The sequence below is a fragment of the Leopardus geoffroyi genome, chromosome B2, assembly GCF_018350155.1.
Source record: "Leopardus geoffroyi isolate Oge1 chromosome B2, O.geoffroyi_Oge1_pat1.0, whole genome shotgun sequence".
Lineage (NCBI taxonomy): Eukaryota > Metazoa > Chordata > Mammalia > Carnivora > Felidae > Leopardus > Leopardus geoffroyi.
In genome coordinates, this window is record NC_059332.1 from 144,007,621 (window position 1) to 144,035,275 (window position 27,655).

The following is a 27,655-nucleotide window of genomic DNA, read 5'->3' on the forward strand; positions in this document are numbered from 1 at the left end:
CCTGTTTCGAATTCTGTGTCTCCTTCTCCCCCTGCCCCTCCCCTGCTCACTCTCTGTCTCAAAAATAAATAAACATTAAAAAAGTTTTTTTTTTTTTTTAATTCAAAACCTCTGTAGGTAACCGTTTTTGTTTCTTGGATACCCTTCCAAATTTCCAAACAAGCTCATTCCAAAGCAACTCATTCTTTTTTTATGGCTGCATTGTATTCCACTGTATGGTTGTATCTTGTCCAAAGAGTTCCCCATTAATGGGCATCTGGGTTATTTCCAAACTCTTGTTATGACAAATGATGCTGCAACAAATCACCTTGCCTACATGTTGTTTCTATTTGTGGAGGTGTATTCTCAGAATAAGGTTAGGGTTAGAAGCAAAATTGCAAGATGTAAGAATTGATGCAATATAATTTTGGTACTCCATAGGGCTTCAATGATTTTCCCATTGCCACCAAAAGATGTATGACCACTGTTTCTCCAGAGCCGTGTGATTTCAACGTGCGTTTCCATTGTGAGGACAAACAGCCTTTTATGTTTAAGGACCACTGATAGATATTCTTTGCTGTGAATTGTCTGTTCAAGTTCTTGCCCAAAAATTCTCTTCGGATTGTGGTCTTTTTCAGTCTTTAAGATTTCCTGTGAGCTGCAAATATTTTCTCTATACTGATCTGGGAATACGCCATGATCCCTTTGACCATCTGGAATACACTTTAATCTTATCCTTATAAATCCCCTCATTTCAGGACACCTCCTTTAGGGATAAACAGTTCTGGTAAAGCCGGATAAGAGGCAGATCAATCAAAAGAATTTCTGACCCCTTGTAGGACGCGTAAGAGATTGTTTCACGTTTAGCAGGTAACACTGTCGTTCTTATGCAATGGTCCGGGTGACAAAGTCTTGCGTAAGGGAGTATGTTCAAATTACAAAACTTATCTGGTTCGTTAGAAACTCACAGGGTTCGCCTTCCCTTAGTTTCTGACTTTGCAAGGTGCCCCTAGAGCTGCTGACACAGGCACAACCCCCATCTCCTAGACAATAGCTCCTCGGTTTCGCCACGAGATGTCAAGGTGGAGACGGACCAAGAGGCCAGGAGGCTGCGCTTCACGACAGAAGACAGAACGCTGGTTTCTGAGGCCTCAAACATCACGGCTTAGTCAAGCCTAAACCGACCCACCCACGGCCTAGTTCCCGAGGTAGCACCTGGCCCGCCAGCGCGCGGAAGCATCACCGATGGACGCTACACCATACAGCAACCAATCACGCGCCGCCTGGCCCAGATTCCTCCGCCAGAGGCGGCGCTGCAGCCGCAGGTGGCCGGCCAGCGCGTTCACCCCGCGCCGCCAATCGCGACCCCCGCCGCCCTTCCCGTGATGCCCCGCGGCTGACCTCCGACCTCGCCTTCCACCCTTCCCTGCGGCCCCCTTCTCCCCCGGCCCCTGCTGAATTTGCCGCGTTCCGGAGGCTGTGGGGCGTGCCACCGAGGCTCAGCTCCCCCCGTAGCGCCTGGGCGGGTGCCGTCCCTTCGTCTTTCCTCCCCGTGGCGGGGCCTGGTGACGGGCCGGGGGCTGCGGCCGCGTCGGGGAGGCGACTCGGTGAGTGAGCCGGACGCTGACAGGACCGGGCGGCGATGAGGGCGGGCTACGGCTGCGGCGCTTTAGGGCCGGGCGGTGGGCGGCGCGGGGCGGCGCGGGGCGGGGCGGGGCGGGGCGGGGCGGCGGGAGGAGCGGGAAGGGGGTGGGGCGTCGGGGCCTCGCGTCCTCCCTCAGCGCCATTTTGTGGCAGCGAGACCCGCAAATAAAGGGGAGCGCCGGGGCTGCGGCGGGAGGAGGAGCGCGGGGGCCGGCGGTAGCGCGGTCTGGCCGCCTGGGCGGTGAGCGGGCAGCGCGGCCTTGGCCTATGTGACTGGGCGGCGCCGGCGCGGCCTCCGTCTGGAGAGGTAGGTGCGGGCCGCCGGCGGGAGCGGCCGCGAGGACCTCCGGGTCCCGAGGGCTGAGGCGCGGCCGACCCGGGTAAGGGGTGGGCAGAGCCCGGAGGGCGACTCGGGGCTCCCGGGCCCGCCGGCCTCCCGTTAGCTGCGCTTTCTTCTCGCCTGCGGGGACACTTCCGCCGCCCCGAGGCCATTTTGCCTTCGGCCTCCGTCCCGGGGGCGAGGCAGGCGCTCCCGCGGGCCGGCGATACCGGGAGGCCGCCCCCTCGGTGTGCGTCGTGTCCCCGCCTCGGTGTCGCCCCCTCCCACCTCTCCGCGGGATCCCGAGGGTTGGCGGCACTAACGAGTTCATTAAGGGAAGGAAAGCCGTGGACCAAATTTCACGTCGCGCAGTAGGTTATTGCTGCAGCTGCGTCCTCCTGTAGACTTCCATTTTTGAATGATTGCATGCATTCTGAGTAAAGAAAAAATTCTTCATTGAATTAGAGGTTTTCGTGAAATTTCGGGGTCTCACCTTGGGTCTTTCCAAGGCTGCTGTTTACTCCTGTCGTTCAGTAGCATCTGATGAGGCTAGTCGGCGAAAGAAATTGCAGTCCACCAGGTGGCATGTGATAAAGGATGAAGTTAAATTTGAAGGGTTTGGGTGCGTGCCTTTCGGGAGTTCTTTTAGAGCTTACCTTGTCTTAAACAGGTAGCTATAGCCAGGTAATCAGGATTCTCATTTCTCACTGGCGGACCTTAAGCAACCTACCTAAATTTCTAAGTCCCAAAGGACGAAAGTAATAATAAAAATGTGTCCCCGGCACTGTTGATGTTTTACTTAGCTTATGTAATTTATAGAACTTAGTAGTATCTAGTTTTCCTGATTCAATTTTGAGTCCTACTTGCTCAAAATATTTTTTGTGTTAGAAATGAGTTGGTATATGCGATACAGAAAATCTGTGGCAGCTCTACGATGTGGAGACGAGAGCTGTAATAATTTGTACAGTACGTTACAGCTTTCGAAGTCCTTTGTGTTCTTGTATGTACGTATGTACTTGTATGTATATAGTATCGAATCCCATAGAAAATAACCTTTACCTGATATGGTCTTAGCATTTTCATGTAACTGTATGTTACCTCGCTCTTGAAAGAAGATTTTGCCGCTAATTAGCAAAACAATATCCAGATAATGTTTGGTTTTATGCTTGTTTTTTAAATTATGTTGTTTGTTTTTTTTTTTTTTTTACCTGTTTTCTGATACTCAGATTATCAGAAAAACTTTTCAGTATTCCCATAATAGTATATTCCACTGGATATTAAGCTGGTCCATCAGATTAGAACTCCGAGCTATAAATATTCTCCGGTCTTGACAATGTAGTTGTTGCGTTTTGGTTTAATTGTTTTTAATGCATATTAAACTTTTAATGTTGATATTTTGTTTAAAAAATCATTCGTGTAGCATTTTTATGGCACTTGGATGTTGAGATTTCCAACACTACGTAAGGCAGGCAAAATTGGTATCCTTTTTTTGCTGATTTGGAGACTGCAGCCCAGAGTTAAGTGACTTGCTCAAGATCCATGACTGATAAGAATCAGGAAAAGGTGGTTTTCCAGTTCCTAATTAGTACCCTTTTTACCTACCACAGACCCAATGTTGTATGCTGTCAGATTATTAGTTTCTTGAGTTTAGTTATGATTAGGTTCAGTGAGGTACATGCTTTCTTAAATTGTGTTGGCTGGTGTTCGCCTAAGAGAGAACAGAGTTGCATAACTTCGGGTCATAATGCTAAGAGCCAGGGAAGTACTGGGATCTGGGATGCTAGGCATCTAGCCAACCAGAACTGAACTCTCCATCATTAAATGTTTCTCATTGTTAAGGCATTAAGAGTACATGGTGGTTCTGAGATCTGAATTTAAGAGGTTATCCCTGAATTAATCCATAGGAATAACTGAAACCTTTACATAATTAAAAAAAATTTTTTTAATGTTTTTATTTATTTTGGAAGGAGAGAGAGACAGAGCATGAGCGGGGCAGGAGCAGAGAGAGAGGGAGACACAGAACTCGAAGCAGGCCCCAGGCTCTAAGGTGTCAGCACAGAGCAGATGTGGGGCTTGAACTCACGAACTGTAAGATCATGACCTGATCTGACGCTCAACCGACTGAGGCGCCTCCTATTTTGCTTTTTTTATATTCTGAGATTAGTTAAGCTTAATAATTAAGAATAATCCATCTTAACCAGTTACCAACTTTTGAGAGGTGTGGCATTTGGTGGTCCTAACCCCCAATTTATTAATAGCTGTTTTGACCAGAGCTAATCACCAGATGACTCAATCATTTTCATCATCTAGAAGATGGGGACTAACTTTGATTTTGGAAAGTTTTGATTATTAAGCATGTGACTCATAGCACTTAATATTATATTCATTTCCGCCCCACCACCCCCACCCCTCCAAGATTCTGAATTTAAATCTAGACATTTCAGTCATTCATTTTTCTGATACAAAAGTAGATGGTTCTAAGAACCTGGAATAAACATTGTCTTTATGAATCTAGAATTGATTTTAGATGGCTATTGTGCTTGTCAGTTGAAATTTAAAAGTTGCCTTAGGCAATAATAATTTTCTTAGTACATTCATGTAATATGAAAGACAAATTTGAGAACCAAGTTCTATTTTGACTAAATAGTTAAATATTGATGCTTTTAAATTTAAATATGTTCTAATTTGCCTCCCCCCCCCTTTTTTTTTTTTTTTTTTTGCTTTTGACTCTTGTGGCATATTATGGATTCTCAAGGAAAGAGTGACATTTCAACAGCTACAAATCAGGGAGGGATTTCTTTCAAAATGCTTATGCTTTGAATTCCCAAGCCACATACATATCCTATAACATGTGGAATGACCTGTGACTCTGAGAATCGACGTGAAATGCAAACCTTTATACAAAAACTACATTTATTTCTGATGTATGTCACAAATTTACCTATTTAGTTTTATAAAGAGAATACAGATATTCGTTCAGCTGTGTGTAATGAAAATTTGCCCACCATCAAACTTTTTAGAAAGAAAGAGAACATAAACCAATGTTAAAAATTTTAACAGCTTGCTGTTTAGAATTCTAAAGATTGGAGATCACCAAGCATTCTGCAGTGGGGCTTAGAAACAAAGACGGGAGCATGTCTTGATAGTTATCCTCGACCTGTGAATTCTCCTTTCAGTTTCTTCAAGAAGTAGCGATTGAAAGTTTTTATTTTTTTGATGGGGAGAAGGAAACTAATAATTGCTTATTTTGTGCCGGTCACCATGCTAAAGATTAGTGTTTATCTTTAGAAGTAGCTGAATAGTTTTGAGCCTTGGTGGTGGTAATCCTTTTTGGGTTGGGCAAAATGGGCTCAGAAGTTCTGTTTTTTTTTTTTTTTTATTTTCAAAGTTTGTCACTCTCTTTAAATTTTTTTTTTTTAACGTTTATTTATTTTTGAGACAGAGAGAGACAGAGCATGAACGGGGGAGGGGCAGAGAGAGAGGGAGACACAGAATCGGAAACAGGCTCCAGGCTCTGAGCCATCAGCCCAGAGCCCGACGCGGGGCTCGAACTCACGGACCGCGAGATCGTGACCTGGCTGAAGTCGGACGCTTAACCGACTGCGCCACCCAGGCGCCCCAGTTTGTCACTCTCTTAGATAAAACCAGGGTTATTAGAATTTCATGTGTTCCCCAGTCCTTTAAATGCCCTTTAAAAACAGTTTAGCTTCTTCATTGCTAATTAAGTGTTTAATTAATTTTATTTTAATGGAATAATCTGAATACGTATTAAAAGAATGAACCAATCTGGGGGAAAATGTCATGTTATAGAAGCATTTACTAGTTTATAAACTGGAATTTATGTTTAATAACAGCCATAATGCTTAAGTTTTACAACTAAAATTCTGAGTAGCTGTGGTGCCCATTTAGCAATACTGTGGATTACCTATCCAAGTGATAAATCTAGCAGTTTTGAAACTGTCACTCATAGCAGTGTTATCACAGTATCTGTTATATTAGGTTCCATATTTATTCTCAGGATTTTACTGTAGGTCATCTTGGTTTTTTGGGGGGGGGGGTGGAAATTAGATTGGCTTATTTAGTTCACTTTTATGATTTCATTGGTAATTGAAGCAAATTCATTTGTTCATACTTCCATTCAGCATGTTTGAGTGTCTCCGGTGTACTGTGCCATCAGCAGTGAATAAAACAATTCTAACGGATCTTATTTTATAATTGGGAGAAACAGATAAGTATGCAAAATATCAGCTTATGATAAGAACTATGAAGAAACATAAAGCCTGATGTGAGGGGATAGTAAGGGATCAGTGCACTATTTTGAGTGAGTTGGGTGCCTTTAGAAGGAGTAGTGACTTGCAGAGGCACATGTATACTAGTTAAAAATGGCTAGAAGTTCAGAGGGCCGGAATTGTCTCGTAGGTTTTTTTAAATGTTTGTTTATTCTGAGAGAGAGAATCCAATTGGAATCTGCTCTGTCAGCTTGGAACCCAACAAGGGGCTTGAACTCAAGAACCTTGAGATCATACCTGAGCCGGAAGCAAGAGTCAGACACCTACCAGCTGACCCACCCAGGTGCCCTTCATCAGTTTTTAAAAGTTATTTAGTTTATTGACATTTACCTGTTATATTTAGCTCAAATGGGAAATTCTAAGGAAATGCCAGGCTTGATAAGAAGGAAGAATTAAGCCAGCAATATATAATACCAACTTATGGGTTTTTTTTTCTAAAATGTACTGATTTCTTTAACACTGATTTCTCTAGTCTGAAAATGAGGTTTTAATGGCAGCATATGATTAGAATGTCTGATTTACACAGTTGGGATCGTATGTAACATAAAAAGTGATATTGGAAGATTATCTCCTTTTGAGGACTCTCAAATAGTAAGAAGTCAAGTAGCTTTTAAAAATTCAGTTTTAGGGGCACCTGGGTGGCTCAGTCAGTTAAACGTCCTACTCTTGATTTTGGCTCAGGTCAACATCTCACTGAGTTTGAGTACCACGTGTGTGTGTGGGTGCCCATGCTCTCTCAAAATAAATAAATAATTCAGTTTTAAATTATAAATTCTTTGGTTAATTTTTTTATTGAGGTATAATTGATGTATCTTTAGCTTCAGATGTACAATATAATGGTTCCATATTGGTATATATTGTGAAATGCTCACTATAGTAAGCCTAGTTACCATCTGTTACCACAGTTAGAAAGGTTTTTTTCCTTGTGAAGACTTTCAAGATTTATTCTATTAGCAACTTTCAAACATGCAATACAGTATTGCTAATTATAGTTACCATGCTGTGTGTTACATCATTGCAACTTATTTCCCTTTGGCTGAATGTTTAATAGTTTGGGATTTGTAATAAGTGTGGGTAAGTAAAATAAATACAAAGGAAGTTTAAAATATAAGGGGAAGATTCATGACAGTGCTGTTGGAAATAAAACTTAGGAATGAATTTAAATTAGCTTGTGTCCTTATTTGAACAATAGGAGGTATCAGAAAGTGTTTTCAATAAGCATAATAAAGTTAATGAGAGTAGTTCTATATAACCTGTCTTTTGCAACTGGGTTCACTAAATTTTGTATACGTTTATAAAAAGCTAACTTGACATAAATTCTGTGGCATAAAATTAAGTAGTTTGGGAATATTTTTATTAAGGTGTAGTATATAATGTATATAAATATTCATTGTACAGTGGTGAATTATCACGATGATGACAGATTCTACTTTACTATAGCAACCTAATGCTGTAAAAGGAAAGACTTAGCAACTGGTACTACCCTTCCTATTCTTGCGGAAGATGTCTGGGATACTGCCTGAGGTCAGTATCTGAGTTTAGTACAAAGCTATCGCTTCCGTAAGGTTTCTCTTTCTCATAGGACAGTTGTAAGAATGCATTGAGTTACATTTCTGGTCAATCCTTTATGGGAACATCAAAAGGAATGATCAGTTTTTTTTACAAAGGAATTCTTAAAAAACCTAAAGACAGTAGTAACAAAAGATGTTAACAAAGGAGAAGATGGGTGTGGAGTAAACTGGAGCCCTGTGATATCTTTGTAACTTTTTTGTAAATCTAAAACTTAAAAAATAAAAGGTTTTTAGGGGCACCGGTTAACTCATGGTTTGTGAGTTCAAGTCCCGTGTCAGGCTCTGTGCTGACAGCTCAGAGCCTGGAGCCTGCTTCAGATTCTGTGTCTCCCTCTCTCTCCACCCCTCCCCCGCTCAGGCACAGGCTGTCTCTCTCTCTCTCTCTTTCTGTCTCTCAGAAATAAATAAGCGTTTAAAAAAAAAACAAACTATGAAATAAAAGGTTTTTAAATAAATAACCTAGTGATTAACTAAGTTCCCTAATTGGTTTAGAAAAGCCAGTATATTTTGTTCCTACCTTAACTGGGAGAAAATCAATCGAACCTCTGCTCTCTGCCTCTTTTTCCTAGGATTCAAGATGACCAACGAGGAACCTCTTCCCAAAAAGGTGTGTTTTTTCAGCAGTTTTTTAAGCACTTTGTGTTTGGGGGGGGGGGGGGGGACGGTAATAGAATTAAAGGGACTGTCCTTATTTGCTTATTGTTCATTCTTTTGCCTTATAACACTAATAGCATTGTGGGTGTATAATGTGTTAGACATAATCTTATAGGGAGTGTATTTTTAGAATATTTTGAGTTTTTAAAAAACTTTTATCTCCATGGTCTACTCTTAATCTTTGTTTTACAAGTAATTCCATCTATATGACTATAAGTGTCAAAAAAGATTCCTTCACAAGTTCTTATAAGTTGCTTTTTTTTTTTTTTCCTACTTTTTAAATCCCTTTGGTTGTGTGGTAAAACCACTTCTGTGTTTTTCAAGAAAAGGTTACAGCTAGTTCTTAGATCCTACCTTTCCTCTGAAGTTTGTTTTCTAGTCTTATTTTCTCCTTGTCCTATATCCCTAACTTAATTCAATTTAGTCAGTCACAGAATTACAAAATAACATTGTTCCTAAAAGTAATTTATAATTCAAGTGGGAAAGCAGGGTATGTACATATTAAGCAGTGAGTATTTAAGTGAACACTTAAGGTGGTATTATGGGAATTCGTCTTTAGTTTTAAAGTTAAATTATTCATGAAATAAAGAATTGTAATGTGTTTTAATAATCAGAATTGTGTGCTTTTTGTTAGACTTTTAATGTATTTTGGTACAGTGATTTTCCCTTTTCCTTTTGATGGTAGTACTATTATACTGGTTAGTGTTGCAATTTGAAGCAAGTTTCTTAAAAAGGAAACTAATAAAGCATTAATTTCATACTAAAGTAGGAGAGGTGTCTCAACCTGTATAGTCTTCATTTGGTATAGAGAAAACACACAATGTTTCTCAATTTACAAAGCAGTTTCAGCTAGTTGGAATATTGTGCTCATTTTTTTTTTTTTTACCTTTTTATTTTGAAACAATTACTGATTCATAGGAAGTTGCAAAGAAATGTACAGGAAGGTTCTGTGTGCTCTTCACCCAGCCTCCTTCAGGGTTAATTTTGCATAACTATCAGAATCTTGTATAACAATATGAAAACCAGGAACTTGGCATTGGCACAATCCACAGAGCTTGTGTGTGTGTGTGTGTGTGTGTGTGTGTGTGTGTGTGTGTGTAGCTCTGTGCAGCTTCTTCATGGGTAATTAAGTGTAACCATCACCACAACCAAAATAGTCAACCGAACCATTACTAATAAGCCACCATTTTGCCACTCCTCCATAGCCCCATCCATCCTTTCCCTCTCCATCCCAAACCCCTGTCAACCACTGATCGGTTCTCTATTTTAGTAATTCTGCTGTTTCACAAATGTTACACCAAAGAAATTATGCAGTATGTATGTCTTTTGGGACTTTTTTTTCCCACTCAGTAAAATTTTCTGGAGGTTTGTCCCAAGTTGACCCATAGACTGTTTCTTTCTTAACAGTAAATACAGTATTCCAAGGGTTTGGATATATTGTAATTTAACCTGTTGAAGGAAGTTTGGGGGCTATTACAAATAAAGTTGTGAACATTCATATACAAATTTCTGTATGAAAATAAATTTATTTCTCACCAGCAATGTATGACACCCAGTATTTGGTGTTACTACTGTTCTTTAAAGCCATTCTAATCAATGTGTAGTGATAGCTCATTGGAGTTGTAATTTGCATTTCCTTAAGAATGATGCTTATATTAAAGATAAGTAGTTCACCTTTGAAAAACTTCTTTTCAATAAAATAAGATTTAAAAAAACGTAATATATATTGAGCCATTTAAGTCTCAGGCTCTGGAAATGTTTCATCTCAGTACAGAGCTCCTTTTAGGAGGGGTGCTGTGTGATTTTAGTAATAAGGGTAATGCTAATAACAGAAATGAGGGATTAAAATGTTACGATCCTGTTTAAATAAAAAAATGTGAAGAATATAAGAACTAGTAGTATTCAGTATTTAAAAGTTTTAGGAATTGGGTTTCTGGGTGGCTAAGTTGGTTAAGCGTCCAACTCTTGATGTCGACTCAGGTCCTGATCTCATGGTTCCTGAAATGGAGCCCCGTGTTGGGCTCTGCACTCACAGCGTGGAGCCTGCTTGGGATTCCTTCTCTTCCTCTTTCTACCCTTCCCCTTCTCAGGCATGTGTGCGTGCGCGCGCTCTCTCTCTCTCTCTCTCTCTCGAAAATAAAAATAAACTTTGGAAAAAAAAGTTTTAGGAAGAGCAGTCAGTTCATGTTTTAAATCTCTTTATATAGGTTCGACTGAGTGAAACAGACTTCAAAGTTATGGCACGAGATGAGTTAATTCTAAGGTAAAAAAATATTTTTAACCAAAAATATAAAGCACTTTCTGTAGAACATACTGTGATTCTGTCCTGTAATTATCTTCAAGTTAGACTTTTCTTTTTAACGTTAATGCATCCTCAAATCACTTAATGTACTGTTGAACATAATATGGTCTGTTCATTGTGTAAACATTGAAGGAAGTATAACACTTCATAGAACTAAAGTACTAGCTTGGGTAGCTTCTAGACTAATAGGTAACTTAAGGTTTTCTTGAGGGAAGATACTCAGAATTTTAACTGAAAGCATTTGTACTCCATGTGTATAACTTGGCTATGGGGAATAACCCTGCTTTCAGAAGGCTTTTAGTTTAACAAGTATATAGACTTGTTTTGATGTTATTTTTTCCTTTTCTGTTCAACATGTGAAAAAGTTGTAGTCCTGAAGGATGACAAGTCTAGTTATGGAAGACATATATCATTTGCTGATAGGCAAAGTTACTCTTTCTCAGAACTGACTTTGGTCAGCTCATTTAACTATATCCATTTTCTCATCTGCAGGTTAAAGGAGTTGAATTAAATTATTTTTAAAGGTTACTTTAAGCTCTGAATTTCTATGGTTATTCTGTAAATGTCTTTGGAAAGCAGATTGTCAAGAACAGCATTAAGGGTTTTTTTTTTTTGTTTGTTTGTTTTTTTAATGTAAAATATGATCAACACTGGCTTTGTGTTGTGTAACTTAAATGTGTTCTTTTTGCATTTTATTACTTTGGTAAGTTTTTTACGTGATAGTTTTTAGAACAAAGATTTTTCAGGGCACCTTTGCCAAGGTCATTGAACTTTTTTCTCTAGAACTTTCCAAGTGATTTTTACTTGAATAAGTAAATTTAATTGGCTGGAAGTAGGGGAGAGAAAAAAGGTGTTTTATAAGATGGGCAGGCACAGATGACATGTTCCATTGTTAACTAGAATCTGATAATTTCCCACCTCCTTCAGCTACTCTATTGTAGACAAGCTCTTTATCTTCTTCATGCAGAGGGCAGTTTTTCCATTGCATACATTTATTTTCCTGCACATGAAATTTAAATCCATAGTATTCTAAAACACTCTTATCCTCCTGCTGAGGTAGTCCCTTGTTTATGATAATACTGCCATTCACATGTTGATACTCTCTCTGTATATTTGGTTGGTGTGTGCAGTCTTTTTCTTGATTCATCTGTAGGGGGAGAAATCAGTACTATGATCTTAATAAAACTCATGGTAGCAATTTTTTATATTAAGTTACCTTTAAGGTTTTAAGTCATGTGCAGTTTATATTCTTGAGGTCAGTTTAACTTCTCTTTCTTCAGGGAATTCTCACATATGACTTTTAAGTGAGTTTTTGTCCTCATTAATTCTCCTGGTGATTTTAAATCAAGTTCTGCTTATTTAACTGTTCTGTGTTTTTTCTGTCATCTTGATAAGGATGTTTTTGGCTGAGCTTTTATATTTTTCTGCTCTTCTAAAATAGTTGTTAATGTGGCTTCCACAAAAGATGTTTATTCATCTCCAAACATTGAGTGAAACTCCTGTTTGTGTCCTAGGTTGTAGGGCCCGTAAAAATAAGCATGCCTTTGACTGAACAGTAGTCTGAACAGTAAAAGGTGAATTTGCTTGGTATCCTGGAATTTTTTTGTTCATTGTGTTGTAATGTTAATATCTCATAGCAAAGCTTTCAGAAGTTTTTGAGGTTTTGTGGAAAGATTTTCTAAAATCAAGGGTACAGTTGACCCTTGAACAACACAGGTTTGAACTGTGTGGGTCCATTTACGTGCAGATTTTATACAGTACAATACTTGAAATGTATTTTGTTTTCTTAATATTCCCTTTTTCTAGGAAAATTTTCTGGCTTTATTATAAGAATATAGTATATAATACATACACAAAATACATGTTATTCAAGTGTGTATGTTACTGGTATAAGGTTTCGTGTCAACAGTAGGCTATTAGTAGTTAAGCTTTTTGGAAAGTCCAGAGTTATACATGGATTTTTGAGCATGCAGGATTTCTCCTCCCTAAACTCCACCCCACATGGGTCAGAGGTCAACTAAATTTTGAATAGCTGTAACTGAAGAGCAGCTTGAAAACATAGCTCTTCAGAAGAGCAGAATAGTAGACATTTGGGGCAGGTTACTTTTTGTTGCGTAAGCATAAGTCTGGGGACCTTGTTTATCAGGAATAATAGCCAAGCTAACATAGCTTGTATTTTGAAGGTAGAGGAATATAGCAAGGAAGAAAAGTTTCCTCATACTCTCATAGCGTATGGCATTTATGCAGATTGTTTCTGCCAATTAGATACGCTTTAAAGAATAGTTCTGAGAGAGAGTATATTCTCTCCCTCCTTTTCTACGGGCAAAAATAAATGGAGTCACGTGATATTTTCAGAAAAGAGCTAAGATAACTTTGAGTCCCTTATAAGTGGGCACATTTCTTAGGTGCCATTTATTTGAGGTGGACAGCATATCTGAAAGTAGCGAGTTGTTTACTCCGCTTCCTTAATCCAGGCATGTGCTGAGCATCAGTGACAGCGTCCTGTAAGGCCCATTGACCTGGAGGAGCACACTTAGTATATTCTCAACAGAGAACACTTTGTTCTGTGTTTCCTTTTGCCTAGTTCCTATAAGTTGAGAAGGAATAATGAAGTGACTAACTTTATTATTGGTTAAAAATCATGTAGTGAATTTCTTGGCATTACTTAAATTTATAAGTTTATAAGTTTATAAATTTAGTAAAAGCAGTATCAATGTAACAACTAATATGTGAATTTATTTTTGTGCTAGATGGAAACAATATGAAGCATACGTCCAAGCTTTGGAGGGCAAATACACAGATCTTAATTGTAAGTTTTTAAGTTTCCTGAAGATTACATGAATATCTCCTTTTAGATTTTTGTTAAGGAAAATTTTTGTTGCAGGATAATTGGTTTTACTAAGCAACTGTAATTTTTGTTTAATGTTTATTTTTGTGAGAGAGCACGAGTCGGGGAGGAGCACAGAGAGAGGGAGACACAGAATCTGAAGCAGCCTCTGGGCTCTGAGCTGTCAGAGCTCTCAACCTAGAGCCCGATGTGGGGCTTGAACTCAGGAGCATTGAGATCATGACCTGAGCCAAAGTTGGACACTTAACTGACTGAGCCACCCAGGCACCCCAGCAATTGTAATTTTTATTCAGGCATTTTGTTCCAGAATTCTGTCCAAGCATTCACTGTATTGCTGCTGCAAAATAGGTGAATGAGCCGTGATCTCTTTTCTTTAATTCCCTTCGTGTGCAGTTCTTGGGAAAGACCGACATCTAATAATCATATGATAGCGAGACTGTTTTAGTAGAATTACATACAAGTGTCTGAGAGCATAGATGGGGAAACTCAACAACTACTTGAACTTTCCTTGATGTGTCCCTCATTGCTTCCACAGAAGAATTGGAAGTGAAACATGAGTTATTAGTCTTAGAAAGGAAGTACATAGAAGCACACACAATAAACTTGTAAGAGCTTCAAGTGTAACAATAGATATATTTACAGATTGTTCAAAACCTGCTGAAAAATAATACCAACAAAGTTTATTAGTTTCAAGCCATTTTAGTTTTTGTCACTTGTCACTGAGTTAAGAATAACATACTATTTGTGAACATAAAAAACGATACAGGGGCACCTGGGGGCCTCTATCGGTTAAGCGTCCAACTTTTGATTTCAGCTCAGGTCGTGATCTCATGGTTTGTGAGATCTGTGCTGTGAGCATGGAGCCCACTTGGGATTCTCCCTGTCTCTGCTCCTTCTCTGTTCCTACATGCACTCTCAGTCTCCCCCCCACCCCCCTTCTTTCTCACACACACAACACACACACACAGAGTAAATAAACTTTTTTAAAAAGGGTCAATATAATATAGGGACACCTGGGTGGCTCATTCGGTTGAGTGTCCCAACACAGCCTGCTTGGGATTCTCTGTTTCCCTCTCTGTCCCTGCCCTGCTTGTGTGTGTGTGTGCGCCCGCGTGCTTTCGCTCGCTCGCTCTCTCAAAAATTGAAAAGGGCGGAGGGGGACAATATAGTTTTTCAAGTCCAGAAAGCTTAATAACCTGAAATTTCAGTTACTATATGACTATATTATAATCCACACACATTAGCATTATGAGAGCTTAAAGTAATAATCGTGCAGTTTTTGGCATGTTTACATTGAATAGGTTAAAAACAATATAGTCAGGACTTTGTCAGTGTGTTACAGTATAGACAGATGCAAATAATGAAGCTTCCCATGTTCTGGGAGATGGATTGGACAAGAATAATGTAATCCCATGTAGGATGAGGTGGCTGTGGGCCACTCTAACACCACTGTGATCAAGAACACATTAGGATAGAAACTAAAGACTAGATGAATTTTTTTTGCCTTTGTTTTTTTTATTCTTGACAGAGGCAGTCGGAACTTTATTTGGGTAGGTCAGGTTGATCTTGAAATTATATATCCTAATGTTTGGGGATTTTTTTTTTCTTCTAATCATCAGCTAATGACGTAACTGGGTTAAGAGAGTCTGAAGAAAAACTAAAGCAACAACAGCAAGAGTCTGCCCGCAGGGAAAACATCCTAGTAATGCGACTGGCTACCAAGGAGCAAGAGATGCAAGAGTGTACTGTGAGTATTTCAAGTGGTTTAAGTCTTTTGGCGAAATTGGGTTTTAGTCTGCATTATGACATGTATTCGTAGTTAGCGAATTTTATATACTTGCTCGTAAGTATAAACGCACATTTTTGTTGAGATAGATCAGCTTCATGCTATAAATATGCAAATTGTAAAATCTTGGGCGATCACCCTGTTGTCGGATTTGGTCGGATTTGAAGTTTTTTTCAATGGCCAGGAAGTTCAAAGTTTTCAGTTATTTTCCATGATACAATAATCAGCATATTGATTCAGATGTTTTTTAGTAGGTTGGTATCTGAGAGTATAAGGAGCATTTGCTCCTTTCTAAGCAAGCTGTTTCTCCTCTGCTCTCTTTACCTCTCTGTGCATAAAAAAACTTCTTCCTGGTATCAGCAACCTCTGCCATGTCTGCTTTTAATTGTTAATAGCTTTCATTTGTACACAGATCTGAAATCCATTGACATGTTTGATCATTTAGGTCTGGTTGGATTTAGGTTCGATTTTACGCTGTCTTCAGTAGTCTCAGTTATTCCTTTTTATTTAGTGTTTGTATATATGTTATGTAAAATAGAGGTAGCTCTATCTATGTTGTTACTAATTTTAAAAATCTGAAATTTCTTAAAATTTTATGTATTTAAAGTAATCTATCTTTACACCTGACGTGGGGCTCAAACTCATGACCCTGAGATCAAGTTGCATGTTCTTCCAACTGCCAGACAGGCAGCCTGAAAATCTGAAATTTTCTTGAATTCTTTTGTGTAATCTCCATTGGTCTGATACATTGTTTATTAAATCTAATGCAAAAGATAATATTCTGGTCACTGGAGACTCTGATCATAAATGGGACACAGTCCTATTCCTAGTTGTTTTCTCACTAATAAAATGTTTTTCAGGGTTCAGTCACAGTCCTTTTACTTCCTGTAAAGTTTGTTTTCTCGGTAATCACACACCTTCACTTTCTATATTTTCATCTCTTGATCACCCCCCACCTTTGGCTGTATTTTTTACCTGGACACTTGGTTTCAAGAAGTCTCACCAATAGTTTGAATATAATTTTCTTTTCTTTCTTTTTTTTTTTTTTTAATGCTTGTTTACTTATTTATTTTTTTTAACGTTTATTTTTGAGACAGAGAGAGACAGAGCATGAATTGGGGAGGGCCAGAGAGAGGGAGACACAGAATCTGAAACAGGCTCCAGGCTCTGAGCTGTCAGCACAGAGCCCGACGCAGGGCTCGAACTCACGGACCGTGAGATCATGACCTGAGCTGAAGTCGGCCGCTTAACTGACTGAGCCACCCAGGCGCCCCAATGCTTGTTTATTTTTGAGAGAGACAGAGCAGAGCGCAAGTCGGGGGAGGAGCAGAGAGAGTGGGAGAGGGAGGCATAGAATCCAAAGCAGGCTGCCGGCTCTGAGCTGTCAGCACAGAGCCCAACGCGGGGCTCGAACCCACGAACCGTGAGAGCATGACCTGAGCCAAAGTCAGGCACTCAACTGACTGAGCCAGCCACCCAGGCGCCCCTAATTTTCTTTCTTTATAGGTAACACCCCAATCTCAAAACTCTTAAATTCTTTTCTCCTTTTTTTGATACTAAGGATTCTAGATTCTACCTAGTTTTGGGTCAGTTTGCATGGCACTGTGCCAGATGCTTATACATGCAATGGAAGAATCTTATCTGCAAGATACAAACTGCTGGTAGAGTGTGATTGGAGGGTGCCAGTGCTAATACCTCCTAGCACCAGTGTGTCTTGAATTCTTTCTTGAGCCCTACTCTTGACATCCTAGTTCATGTACCTTTTTTTAACGATGGTTAGATGACACGAAATAGGTGGCAGTGCCTTAACCATATGTGTTGTCATGCCCGAGGGCCTCTTCCATCCTTGTCAAGTGAGTGCTCCTTTCATACAACACCTAGGTCACATACTTCTTACTGCTTGCCTAGACAGTATATACTGTTGACTCACTTCTATTGTTCTCCAGCTATGCTATGGCACAGACAGTTTTGGTAACATCATGCCTGATCAGAGCCTTTGGTGATGCTCATTTACCCTTTTGTCTTCTCATCCTAGGTTTTTAAGGTTATTTCAACTAGAATCTAACCATTTCCAGTCATACTTTTTTTAATAGTTTTCCCCTTCACATGTCAGCTGAACCAGCTCGTTTTCAGTTAGTTACAGAGTAAGATTTTGCAGAAAGGGTGGTAGGAACAAAAGCATAAGGAAAGGATAAGATTATCTATGGCAGATGAGGGCAGTTCACTTTGTAAACCTAAATAGTAACTATGTCCATCTCGGAGAGGCATGTTTTCTTAGGGATCACAGTGGGTGATATGTGCTGTATGACATGCTTTGTTCCTGTTCAGTTATCTTAACAACTGGTCTTATGTTAAATAAGCAGCTGCACTTTTTTGTTTAAAATGAGTGACTTTAAGGAGCACCTGGGTGGCTCAGTTGGTTGAGCATACAACTTTGGCTCAGGTCATGATCTTGCAGTTCGGGAGATCGAGCCCAGCATAGGGCTCGAGCTGCTGCAGCGCAGAGCCCACTTTGGATCCTCTGTGTTTCCCCCCCACCCCTGTCCCTCTCCCACTCATGCTCGCTCTCTCTCAAAAATAAAACGTTTTTTAAAAAATGAGTAGCTTTTGGGGCGCCTGGGTGGCTCAGTCAGTTGGGCATCCAACTTCGGCTCAGGTCGTGATCTTACGGCTCGTGAGTTTGAGCCCCGTGTCGGGCTCTGTGCTGACAGCCTGGAGCCTGCTTCAGATTCTGTGTCTCCTTCTCTGCCCCTCCCCTGCTCGTGCTGTGTCTCTCTCTCTCCCTCTCTCTCAAAAATAAACATTCAAAAAAAATTTTTTTAATGAGTAACTTTAAGAAATCTCCTTACGCTAAATAAAAAAATTACCTCTGTTTGCTCAGTGAAATATATATTCCAATATATATATTTCCAATCCACATAGCATATTTGTACTTTCTGCTAAATTTTGGTAGAAATTAGCAGCTTATAAATTGTTTACTTTAATCCTATTTTAAGTGTTAGCGTGCAGCAGGATCTTGAACCAAAACTACTTTGGGTGTGAAGAAAGTGATGCATTTAATGCTAATAAACTGTATTTCATATTTTAGAAATGTAATGTTAGTGTGCTAGTAATAGTACAACTGGAGTCGAAATTGAAGGTTTCATATGTAAGTAGAAGGGTTCTGGTGTGGTGGAAAAAGCCCCAGACTGGGAGTCAGGAGGCTTGAGAACTAGATTCTAGTCTCCATTCTGGCACTGAACTGTGTATCCGTGGACATTTGCCTTATTTAATTTCAAAAATGAGCAGTTTGGATTTGGTCAGTCACCTTCCACCTATATAATTCTGTGATTCATATCTACTCAGAAGGAAAAAAATGAATATATACTTTATTTTCACTTGAGGTATTTATAAAGCTGTAATACCACCTCATAAATATAAGCACGGTGTATTCTTAAATTTGGAAATACAAATGTGTATTTTAAGTTATAATCTTGTACTTGGTATATTTTTAGGAGACCTATACATAGAATAATTTCCACAGATACAAATAAACTACTCTTAGATAATATTTTAAACTTGGCAATTTTCTAGGGGTGTCAATATTTTTAGTAAATATAACTGATTTTTTGTATCCTTTGGTTGCGAAGTAAGATACAGCCTCTTTAAAGATTCCAAATATGGAAATGCAATTGTAGCCTTAATTCCTACATGGGGTAACCTTAAATAGTTGTTTACAATTTATACTTTTTCTAGAGGATGTTAAGATTAAAGGAGGAAGGATTTAATAAATTGGTAAATTCTGTGAACAAAAGGGGTTTTACGCCACTGTCTTGTGTATATTTTCTTTGATTTGGTAGTAATTGTTTCTTTTACTTTGTACAGACTCAAATCCAGTACCTCAAGCAAGTCCAGCAGCCTAGCGTTGCCCAACTGAGATCAACAATGGTAGACCCAGCGATCAACTTGTTTTTCCTAAAAATGAAAGGTGAACTGGAACAGACTAAAGACAAACTGGAACAAGCCCAAAATGAACTGAGTGCCTGGAAGTTTACGCCTGATAGGTAAACAAATCATACTCCCCAGTCAAGACTTCCCTGACAGTCCCACTGCGAGAAAGCTGTGGTGGGACAGCCAAGTACTCGTTTCCACACCAAGACTCAGACTTTTTGAGCCAAAAAAAGCCACATTCTTACACTATCCAGCTTGTAATGGTTAATGTAAAACTTACCAGATGAACCTTGTGTTTCAGCTTTTTTCTCTTCCCCCTCCCCTTGCTTCAGAGGCCTGATGGCGTCGGACTATTCCGAAGAAGTGGCCACCTCCGAAAAATTCCCCTTCTAGAACATGTAGACACTTGAGAAATGTTTCTGTTTGAAGAAAATAGAGGGAGAAACAGAAGTCTTAAGTCTGTGGCACACTGTGTCTTCAGACAGTTTGGAGGAATGAAAACCTAGAGATTTAAAATCATGAATTGAACATGTAAAATTCCAGTAAAATGTAAAAATGGAATATGCATCGCTCTTAACCTTGAGCATAGTGACTTAGAGACACTGTATATCAGTTTTGCCAATAAGACTGTGGACTTCGTGATTGTTGTTGAACTTCTGGGTCAAAACTCAAATGAGGTGAATTTTGCCTTTAAAGAGCTTCATTTGCTAAGGAACCAACTTAATAGTCGTGAGAGAATCAAATAATAGATGTCAGTACAAGTAGTTCATAACCGTTTAGTTTGGGGCTCTATATTACTTGATTGAGCCTTAAATCAATGTGGGTTTAATCAATGGTTTGTTCTTTGAATTCTTGCTAATGCTGTAGATAATCTTATTGAGGACTGTACAAACATAAAGGTGTGGTATCAAACTTCAGGTTGAAACTGTTTGAAGCATTATGAACATTCATTTCACTACTAGATTGTATAAGGATATTGGCTGTGATGAGACTCACCGCGTTATTTTTTTCAGTAGTGAAATTAAATCCCCATTCCATTCAACAGGCACATGTTGAAAGAGTATTGTCGTTGGTGTTAATGGGGGAATGTGTTTCCTTCATTGTATTTGGGGCCTTTTGTATTGCACTCTTGATATTAAATTAAATGTGCCTTGAAGTAGTTGGTTTTTTTTTTCTTTTTTCTTTCTTTTTTTTTTTTTTAAGTTCAAGGAATACTATGATGATTTTGTTGTACTTTTAACATTTTGATTTTGGGGGGCTGTGGAGAGCAGATTGATTTTGGAAAAATTGTTGCCATGCTCTTCAAGGTGAAGGAAAAGGCTCTGTGTCACATTTTTAAAGACCTACTTTTTTCCAGCTGGTATCATAAAAGACAAGGAGACTTGACACTTGTTACTTTTTGACACCTTGTCCCAGGGTATTGCAGTAGAAGTTAATGTGGGACAGCTTCACAGGGTGCCTGCCAGAAGATTGGGGAAATAATGTATTGGAACTGTGGGCTGGCCTAAGTGAGACATTTTGTGAATTGAAAAAAAGGTATAGTGATCATTTCTAGCAAATTCATTTGATCATTTAGATAAATGAGGCATTATTTCTTCATGCTTCCATCCAATCCTGGAGGTGAATTTTTTTCGTCAGATCATTCTCTAAGTCACCAATGAGAATTTTCACTTGGTGATAATGGAGTCTAAGATGAGTGGAAGATAAATGTTCCAGATTGTCCCAACGCTTAAGTGCAGTTTTAACAAGGGTGACTTAAGTTCTCTCTTAACCATTCAAATCAATTGTAAGTATCTTATATGTTTGTGCTTTAGGGAACTGATTGTGGGGCAGAGGGTGGGTTGAAGAAGTGGTTTGTGTGATTTTACAGCAAGAAAATCCGCTTCTAAAATTCTCACTATTTGTGGGGTTGGAGGGTAAGTAAACAAAAGTGTGCCGCATTAAGGCATTTGTATATATTTTATGCCATTTAAGATCACAGTAGAAATGGCCTACGTACTTTTAGTAGGTCAAGAAATAATTCATAAAATGTATTATTAACATGTACTCAAATTTTATTAGCTAGCATCCTTCTTTACTGCTTAGGTAAGAGTCATTGTGAGGTCTGTGGGGGTTTTTCTCTGTGGGGTTAAAAATATTTTTTTAATAAGATAATACATGCTCATGTATAAAATTGGAACAGCATGAAGAAAGGTGGAGACAAAAAATGAGAGTCCCTTCTGGATGTGACCTTGCCATTCCCCATTGTGTTCTCCAGGAACAGTAACCACTGTTAAATTTCTTGGGTATCATCAAGATCGTTTCTATGCACATACAGTCATTTTATATACATTGATTTTAAACAAATGTGAACGTACATACACGATTGCAGCTTGGTGTCCCCCTCCCCCTAACACACACACACAGTTTATCCCTTGCACGTTTTTTTCATTCTTTTATTAGATTACTTCATTTTTAATGGGTACATAATATTTCCATTGTATTAATAAATCATAATTTATTTTAATCACCTGTAAGTGAATTTTTGTTCTGTAAAGAATAGGGTATAAATGGTACTATAAATACATCATTAACTTGAAACAGTGCTTATTAATCAGTGCTGTGTCTGGAGTAATTCAAATAGAATGGGTTATGGGTCCCCCCCCCCCCATTTTCCTATTCTGTTTTAATTTTGAAAGAGAAAGATTCTCTAAATTATCTTCTTTGCTTTAGTTGAAATACTTCATACATGTAACAGTGCATATATTTTAGAGTATTTAAGAGAGGTATATTTCAGTTATTTTGACAGTTCTGTTTTGCATTTAATCATTTAGGCAATTGTGTGTACATGTCTCAGATACCCTGGCCCCCTTCCTTGTGATCATAAAGCAATGTATAGTGTCTGTTCTTTTTTATAAATCTTTCTCTCAAGACTGTTTCCTTTCATATTTTCTTTGGGATTATTTGATTTTTAGGAATGGGTTATGGGGCAGGGCGGGGGGTGTAATTAAAGAAAATTATTCCAAAGACAGTTATTGGTAATTGAACTCTTACCATTTTGGAGGATGTAATGAACACAATATAAATCTCACATGACATGGTAAAATGGTAAAGTGTTTTAAGACTTGTTTCAGTAATCACTAATTTTAGAAGTGATAGGATTATCTTAGAACAGGCATTTATTAAAAGGTATGACCATAAAGGAAGCATTTTTTCTACTAGAATTTGTGGTACTTTATACGAGGTTAAGTCAGGTCACAAGTTAATGTATTGGTTTTACCAGTAGTCTTTTTTTTCTAATCTTTATTAAATTCACGTAGGATTTTCAGGTTAGTTGGAAAACACTGAAGCTATAGACTTTGTAAGAAAACAAACTTGGGAGCGCGGGCAGGGCGTGGGAGGAGCGCGCTGCCTGACAGTGGTGCCCGTCTTTTAACTCCTCACTGGATTTCTAAACTCTTGTTCAGTGGAAGCCAAAGTCGGAGGGTACTGATGGGAAATGAGGGGGAGTCTGGAGCTACAGTAGCAATGAGCAAGAACACCAGCTAATAGAGTTACGATAGAGAGAATAAAACCCTTAGCAAGTGCTTTCATCTGAGGCTGCTCCGAGCAGCAGTAACCCAGGTTTCACTGTACCACAGAGAAAGTTAATTTACGAACTTTTGCTTAAATTACCCCTGAATTAGGGTAGAGTATATACAATGGATAAAAAACACTAGAACACTGAGTCAAAGAATGAGAATCACTTACAAAATGCTCTCATAACTTACTTTTTAAATATTTTGGGGACAGAACGAGGAGGGTGCAGAGAGGGGAGGGGACAGAGGATCTGAAGTGGGCTCCTGTGCTAACAGCACAGAGCCCGATGAGGGGCTCAAAGTTCCAAACCATGAGGGCATGACCTGAGCTGAAACCGCAAGTCGGCCGCCTAACCTATTGAGCCACCCAGGCACTCCACAAAATGCTCTCATTTAAAAAGTCTGAAGGCTTATATAATAGGATATGATGCATTGTGAAGTAATGTATCAGGCAAGTGAAAGCCCCACTAAAGGAAGGAAAGGACAGGAAATGTCAGCAAAACATTTTTTTTAACCCATTAAGTCTTTCTGAACTTAACGCCATCACAAGAATACCAGACCATCCCTGTGGAGCATGCGACTCTTGATCATGGGGTCGTGAGTTCAAGCCTACTTGGGTGTAGGTGTAGAGCCTACTTAGTTAAAAAAAAAAAAAAAAAAAAAGTTAAAAATATCAGACTGTCTTTATTCAAGTGTCAGGTAATATCACAATTATGTATTTAAATCAGATCCCTTTAGAAGTGATCATTTCTATTATTGAGGCTAAAGAAAAGCTGTAAAGTTTTATTGAAGACTGTTATTAAGGCGTTTGATTGCATTTTTGCAGTTGCTGTGTATGTGTGTGTAGTCTTTGTGGAGTGTTGCACTGGGCCTTGGTAACTAATTTGTGGAAAGTTTGGTACCCCTAATATGGCAGATATTTACATCAATGTTATTTGTGATAAGTAATCCCAATCTTAGTTTTCTGTTCTAAAGATAACCTATTAAACATGAATAAAATCTTAACCACATATCAATATTGAATTTTTTTTTAATTTATGTTTACAGTTGAAGATAGCTCAGAAGTATATAATAAAGAAGTTAAATGAAGATTAGTGAATGGAAATAGTCTTAACGGGTTTTTTTTTAACGGCTCCTTAAAAACAGTTACTGAATATGCCTCACTTACTGCAGTAAACCTTCTTGTGAGAACAGCTTGTTAAGAGGCATCCTCATCAAATGCTGTTTTAGCAAGAATAAATGTACTCTGCTTATGATACTGCCTTTACCTTTTCAAGAACTTTACTGTTCCAAGCTAAGTACCTTAGTGTTTTCTTAATACTGATACATCTGAGATGTGTGTTAATTAACTGGTTTGTTTCTATTACAAATGATAAATTGGGATGAAAATAGATACCAGAATTAATTATTAGTGTAATAGAAGATGTGGCCATTTGGGTACTTTTTGTTTAGGGTTTATTTTTGCTGCTGTATTGGCAAAATACTGAAATGCAGAAGATGGACGTGTTCCAGAAGAGAAGATGGTAATTATAGGGAGGCATCTGCTGTGACAGTTACATTCTGTACGTGTTACATCTATTGCTGTAATAATTGCAAGTAAACAAGGTTGTAGAAACTTGTCTTCATTTTGTGATGGATGGCTCTTTCCTTTGCAGCCAAACAGGCAAAAAGTTAATGGCGAAGTGTCGAATGCTTATCCAGGAGAATCAAGAACTTGGAAGGCAGCTGTCCCAGGGACGTATTGCACAACTTGAAGCAGAGTTGGCTTTACAGAAGAAATATAGTGAGGAGCTTAAAAGCAGTCAGGATGGTAAGGGGATTTTTGAAAAGTTTGGTTAAATTTGCACTGGCTTTAAAAAACTTGCCAGGCATGAATATTATAGATTAGGTTCTGTATGTGCTAATCTCTGCCAGTATTCTATAAAATTACAAATGAAACATTTCTAGCTGGGGCACCTGGTTGGCTCTGTTGGTGAAGCATCCGACTCTTGGTTTCAGCTCAGGTCATGATCTCCAGGTTTGTGAGTTCAGGCCCCACATTGGGCTCCTTGCTGACAGGAAGGAGACTGCTTAGAGTTCTCTCTGCTCCTCCCCCACTCACTTGTTCTCTCTCTAAATAAACTTAAAAAAAAAAAAAATTTCTAGTTGAGTAGCAAAGCCATTTTAATTTTAGCGGTCCCCCTCCTCCTAATTGTTTACTGTGCAAATTTCGAGAAGTTTTTGGTTTTGGAGGGGTGGAATTTGGTGAAACATAAGGCTGTACGTAGACAAATTTAAAGTCAGTGTTTTTAAAAGGGGGTTATCTCCATTTAACCAATTTCTCTGTAAGTGTAAATCTTGGAGGTATTTGGCTATTTCCAGTGGTCTAAATATAAAGAATTGATTGTACCTGTTAAGGTCCTGTTTAGTGAATAAGATGTAACTTTTTTTTGGAAAGAGAAAGAATGAGCATGAGCTCTGGAGGGGCAGAGAGGAGAGAGAGAATGAATAAGAATCTTAAGTAGTCTCCATGCCCAACTTGAGCCTGATGTGGGACTCAGTCTACTGACGATGAGATCATGACCTGAGCCGAAATCAAGAGCCAGACACTTAAGCGAGTCACCCAGGTGCTGCTAAACATGTAATGTAATACTTAAATTTGCTAAAGGTAAACTTAATTCAGTCTCTGTCTCTGCCCGAATTCAGTCTCTGTCTCTGCCCGCCTCCCCCACACCTTGTGTTTTTTTTTTTTTTTTTTTTGGCAAGTGTAGCTGCATCTGTTCTGTTTCTCTTCTCTTTGAAGAAGGATGAATAGTACCTAAAATATCTCACCAATGAAAACTAAATTGAGAATTAGTATATTTGACAGTTAATTGTGAAGATCAGTAGTCAGTGTAGTATCTTTTAAAGTATCTTTTCATAGTGATAGTTGTTAGCTCTTACTGTTCGTAAACATACAAAATAGATTTCAGTATAGTAGTGAAGGACTTTTTCCTCTCCCAAGGCTTTTTAGGATTTAATGGACATGTGTATTTTATCAGTTTTCAAGAGTTATTTTCTCTAATTTTTTTTGGATGTGGGACAGTCCTTTGTTATAGCATAGGCCTCTTTGGAGTGTTAGAGTAGAGGACCCACTGTTTCCTAGGGCTGAACCTGCTGTGGAGCTGAGACAGACACTGATTAGGAGAATAAGGAGTAAGGGGACTGGCCATGTGGGCCCAGAGGTAAACCCATGTGGAGTGGATTTTGTGGGCTATAATGAGTTGTATATGGCTAGATGGCTTGGGTCCGTTGGAACTTGGTTGCTTTATAGATATTTTAAGCAAGTCTCCCCCACCCCTACTTCCACCCCAAACAAACTCATTCTTGAATGACTATTTTTAAATTCTAAGCAAAAGCTTGAAATAGTTTGTGAGTTTTAGACTTGTATTTGTTCACTTAAACATTTATTGACTGCCTAGCTTTGTGGCAGGCGCTAAGCAATATTTTAAAATCTGTTTTCAGAGATATTAAAGTAGGTTTGACTCTCCTTTGCACAGAACTGAATGACTTCATCATTCAACTTGACGAAGAAGTCGAGGGTATGCAGAGCACCATTCTAGTTCTTCAGCAACAGCTGAAAGAGACGCGTCAGCAGTTGGCTCAGTACCAACAACAGCAGTCTCAGGCTCCAGCCCCAAGTACCAGCAGGACTACACCTTCCGAGCCTGGAGGACAGGCGGAGGCCACAGGTAAAGACTGCAGCCGGCTGGCCAACGGACCAAGTAATGGCAGTTCCTCCCGGCAGAGGACGTCTGGGTCTGGATTTCACAGGGAGGGGGACACAGCCGAAGATGACTTTCCTTCTTCTCCAGGGAATGGGAATAAGGCCTCCAACAGCTCAGAGGAGAGAACTGGCAGAGGAGGTGGTAGTTACGTAAATCAACTCAGTGCGGGGTATGAAAGTGTAGACTCTCCCACGGGCAGTGAAAACTCTCTCACACACCACTCAAATGACACAGACTCCAATCCTGACCCTCAAGAGGAGAAAACAGTGAGTGGGAAAGGTAACCGAACTACGGGTTCCCGCCACGTTCAGAATGGCTTGGACTCAAGTGTAAATGTACAGGGTTCAGTTTTGTAATATTTTTTCCAACAAATTTTTATACAGTGTCATTTAATTTGGGAGAGGATACTGTCCGGAAAATTAACGCATACTTTTGTCACAATTTGCCTTTTTTTTGTGGGTGTGGTTTTTTTTTCTTTTCCTCCCCGCCCCTCCCCCCCTTTGCTTCAATACCTCTGCCACTTTGGAAATTGTAACAGTTAATTACCTTGAATGTTGCTAAAAGGACATTTTGTGTAGGGTCAAGTTATTTTTATATGAGTTAATGTGAAGTTGTAAATGGAAATCTTTCCCTAAAGTATAACACAATGCTGTCTGTATAAATCTGTGTCTATCCTAGAACCTGTGCTGTGTACGGGCATTCTTCCTCATGCTGTTATTATACTTATGCACCATTCAGACTTGTTAGAGTAGATGTGGGTTTATGACTGCCAAGTTTGCCCAGTACAGTAGTTTTTCACTAAAAGCTGGACTTGCTGATGGAGTCCTAGAGTAGTTTCAGTGTTAGATACAGTTTTTTCCACCACCTTACATCTGTGCATTTTCTCTTTAGGTGACTGAATGTTTAAGAAATTTGTGTGCATAGTTACTCAGTTTTTATGAACTGTTGTATCCTGTTAATGCATATTGCTCTGTGACTCCAGTATATCTTACCTGTACTGACCAAACCTAAATAAAGATTTTTATTGTAA

At 39.1% G+C, this 27,655-nt stretch overlaps 1 protein-coding gene and 1 pseudogene across 3 annotated transcripts; one reads left to right on the plus strand and one right to left on the minus strand.

Annotated features, from left to right (window-relative positions):
• Nucleotides 1-1,025: 1,025 nt before the first annotated feature.
• LOC123609249 (WT1 associated protein) lies at nt 1,026-27,655 on the plus strand. 3 transcript variants are annotated; one of them, XM_045500193.1, is made up of 8 exons: nt 1,026-1,586; nt 8,372-8,409; nt 10,664-10,719; nt 13,509-13,567; nt 15,226-15,353; nt 19,257-19,435; nt 24,535-24,689; nt 26,398-27,655. In XM_045500193.1, the coding sequence occupies exons 2-8, from the start codon at nt 8,380-8,382 to the stop codon at nt 26,979-26,981; spliced, it is 1,191 nt and encodes a 396-aa protein (XP_045356149.1). In that variant the 5' UTR covers nt 1,026-1,586; nt 8,372-8,379; the 3' UTR covers nt 26,982-27,655. The 3 variants fall into 3 exon arrangements, with proteins under 3 accessions (XP_045356149.1, XP_045356148.1, XP_045356150.1); XM_045500192.1 differs by lacking the exon at nt 1,026-1,586 and adding an exon at nt 1,716-1,930; XM_045500194.1 differs by lacking the exons at nt 1,026-1,586; nt 24,535-24,689; nt 26,398-27,655 and adding exons at nt 1,736-1,930; nt 19,655-20,481.
• LOC123610077 lies at nt 17,157-17,269 on the minus strand (annotated as a pseudogene).

Excerpts from the sequence above, each read along its gene's own strand:
- LOC123609249 (XM_045500193.1), top strand. The coding sequence starts at position 8,380 with ATGACCAACGAGGAACCTCTTCCCAAAAAG. Across the intron at positions 19,436-24,534 it reads TGGAAGTTTACGCCTGATAG|CCAAACAGGCAAAAAGTTAA; the intron begins GTAAACAAATCA and ends TTTCCTTTGCAG. Across the intron at positions 24,690-26,397 it reads GCTTAAAAGCAGTCAGGATG|AACTGAATGACTTCATCATT; the intron begins GTAAGGGGATTT and ends TCCTTTGCACAG.